Source organism: Montipora capricornis, chromosome 4, assembly GCF_036669925.1.
Source record: "Montipora capricornis isolate CH-2021 chromosome 4, ASM3666992v2, whole genome shotgun sequence".
Taxonomy (NCBI): Eukaryota; Metazoa; Cnidaria; class Anthozoa; order Scleractinia; family Acroporidae; genus Montipora; species Montipora capricornis.
In genome coordinates this window covers 7,472,720-7,475,219 of record NC_090886.1, presented here as the reverse complement: position 1 = coordinate 7,475,219, position 2,500 = coordinate 7,472,720, and the positions used below count along the sequence as shown (strand labels likewise).

At 40.3% G+C, this 2,500-nt stretch overlaps 1 protein-coding gene across 1 annotated transcript in view; it reads right to left on the bottom strand.

Moving 5' to 3' along the window:
- The window catches only part of LOC138044435 (BTB/POZ domain-containing protein 6-like), a 4,057-nt gene that overhangs the window by 720 nt on the left and 837 nt on the right, over window positions 1-2,500 (bottom strand). Inside the window, exons 1-2 of the mRNA XM_068890947.1 lie at window positions 2,476-2,500; window positions 1-708 (exon numbers count right to left, since the gene is read on the bottom strand). The exon at window positions 1-708 is cut by the window's left edge and continues 720 nt beyond it; the exon at window positions 2,476-2,500 is cut by the window's right edge and continues 837 nt beyond it. Coding sequence (XP_068747048.1) covers window positions 604-708; window positions 2,476-2,500 — 130 coding nt within the window. The 3' untranslated portion in view covers window positions 1-603. The remainder of the gene's footprint in view (window positions 709-2,475) is intronic.

Genomic DNA, 2,500 nt, shown 5'->3' with positions numbered 1-2,500 from the left:
TTTTCAGACCATTTGTTGTAAAATTCCTTGCTTGCCTGCCTGTCCTAGGATTTTCGAACATTTAAAACATGGCATAATTGCCCATTCTTAACGGATCTGTACCCTAAAAAGGTCACCTAGAATTTTTGGGGGCCTTTTTTCTGGCTGAAAGTTTCCGAAAGGTAAGGTTTGATCCCTATAATTTTCGGATCACTAGACTTTCAGCTAGGAAATCCGAACAGATGAAACATTTCTAGGGTTAAAAATATGCCTATATCTACATTTAACAACATTTAAATACATTTAATAACACTATGTTAAAGTGGTTTAGAACTATATTCTCGTTGGGTGCCCCTGGTAATTTCTTACTCCTTAAAGCATCTCAGTACAATATGAACCATAGCAATTAGATCAAAACTTTAAATTATGGCATTGCTACTATCAAAACACTATGATACAAAAGCAGGTCAGTATAAAAACATCTTAGCATACAATATTCTTCATTCATCTTCATGAGTAGTACCTTAGCATCTGATTTGCTTATGAGCAGCATGGTCAACGACTTATTTATACCAGGTCTGTCTCTACACATAAATTGTACCAGGCTTGCATACAGTTTGTTTTTCACCAAGCAACATGCTCAGTGCCACCACACATTCCAATCACGTTGAATTTACCAGCAGATTCAGTGAGACTTCTCCTTAGCCAAAAGTCACTAGAAATTACAAGCTAAAGGAAAACAAAGTTCAGTTATTTTTACACTGAGCAGGGGCGGATCTAGCATTTTTTGAAAGTGGGGGCCGAACAAGAATACTAATCAGCGCGCGTTAGCGTGCCTCGGTAGCGCCTTAGGCGCTACTTTCTAGGGAAGTCTGGGGACATGCCCCCCCCCCCCCAGAAAATTTTGTTGGGTACTCCTACATGCAATCTGGTGCAATCTGGAAAGTAAAATATCAGGATTCCATGTTGAATAAAATTATAAGTTGTGGTTATAATGATGCATGGTTTGTGACTCTTCGCTCCAAAGTCACAACAGCCTTGGAAGAAACGAATGAAGTTTCTGTATACCACAAGTGCGCAGGATGGTGATCTGCTTTCTTAGCCATTTTCTGAATCTTTTCATGCACTGAATGCGCAAACACTGTTTTTGCATCCTTGCGTATATCTGCAGCTGATCTTTCAGCACGTTAATATGCCTGTATGCCTCAATAACATCCAATGTCGAACCCTGTAACGAACGGCAAGTCCTACCCTGAAAAAGATGCTTGGCAGTGTAAAAGGCAGCAATGAACACAGGGTTCTTGATTTAATGGAAGAGCACATAAGCACGTACGTGTCACAATGTTATTCTCGTTGTACCTAACCAAAATATATATAATTATGTATACAGACATTAAGATTTTACGTTGTTACAGTCTCTGTAAAATAGGTTGACTGTAAACAAGCAATTCTCATCCAGTCTTCTTCGTCATTTCAAAAGGATAACATTAGCGCCGGTAACGTTGAAAGCTTTTTCGCACAACTTTGGTCATACTATTAGCGAAAAATCATGCTTTAGCTAAAAAAATCAAAAGATCCAAGAGACTGCTTACAAAATTATAAAATTATTGTATATTTTGACAAAAAAATAAATCTCCGACGAACTCAAAGGGGGGGCCGCGGCCCCTTCGGCCCCCCTAAATCCGCCCCTGCTGAGGTAAGATACATATTTATACAAACAGTAATAAAGAATGAAGAAAGTTTCTGCACTTTGGGTTCCGTCAAGGGTCCTTTCTACGTCTGACAAAAACAAATTCCGAAAATTGTCCTCGACGTTCGCCCGTGCCATTGCTATGATAAGGATAATTTACTTGGCTTTAATGTGGGCGAATCATTGTGGGCGAGGGCGAATCACTTTTAAGGCGCATCTTCTTGTGGGCGAATCTTCCTGAGGGCAAAACGTCCGGATTCCTTCCCTCTTTGTCTGACAAAAACAAATTCCGAAAATTGTCCTCGACGTTCGCCCGTGCCATTCCTATCATGGGCTGAATTGGAGAAGATAAACCAATCTGTTCTACGGTAGCATCCTATTCCCTTCTCAGAGGGTGGTCCTGATATTAACGCCTCCATGCGATACTTGGTATCGGTACCGATATCAACTGGATGATCAAATAAAAATTCAAAGCCTTGGTATTCGCAACCTGAGTACGTTTCCAAAGGTATCGCGGTGAAATTACCCGTTTTCGATAACAACATTTCCCCCGATTTTTCGTTTATAAAGTCCAGTTTGACAGAATAATCGCTGTTTTCATTACCGAAGAAACGTGTCCCGTACAGTTGAATAGGAGAAGTCACTTCAAAAACAATAGAATCTTTCCTACCGCGGTGGTATGACCATGACTGCGAGCATTCACGAAATCTTTGGCGTCGAACAAGGTCATGTAGAAGTCTACGATGCTCTGGAAATGCTAATGGTTCATCTAACGTTTGCTTGAAGTATTTTTTGAGATGACTAACCTCTTCAGCAGAAAGCATGTCACAC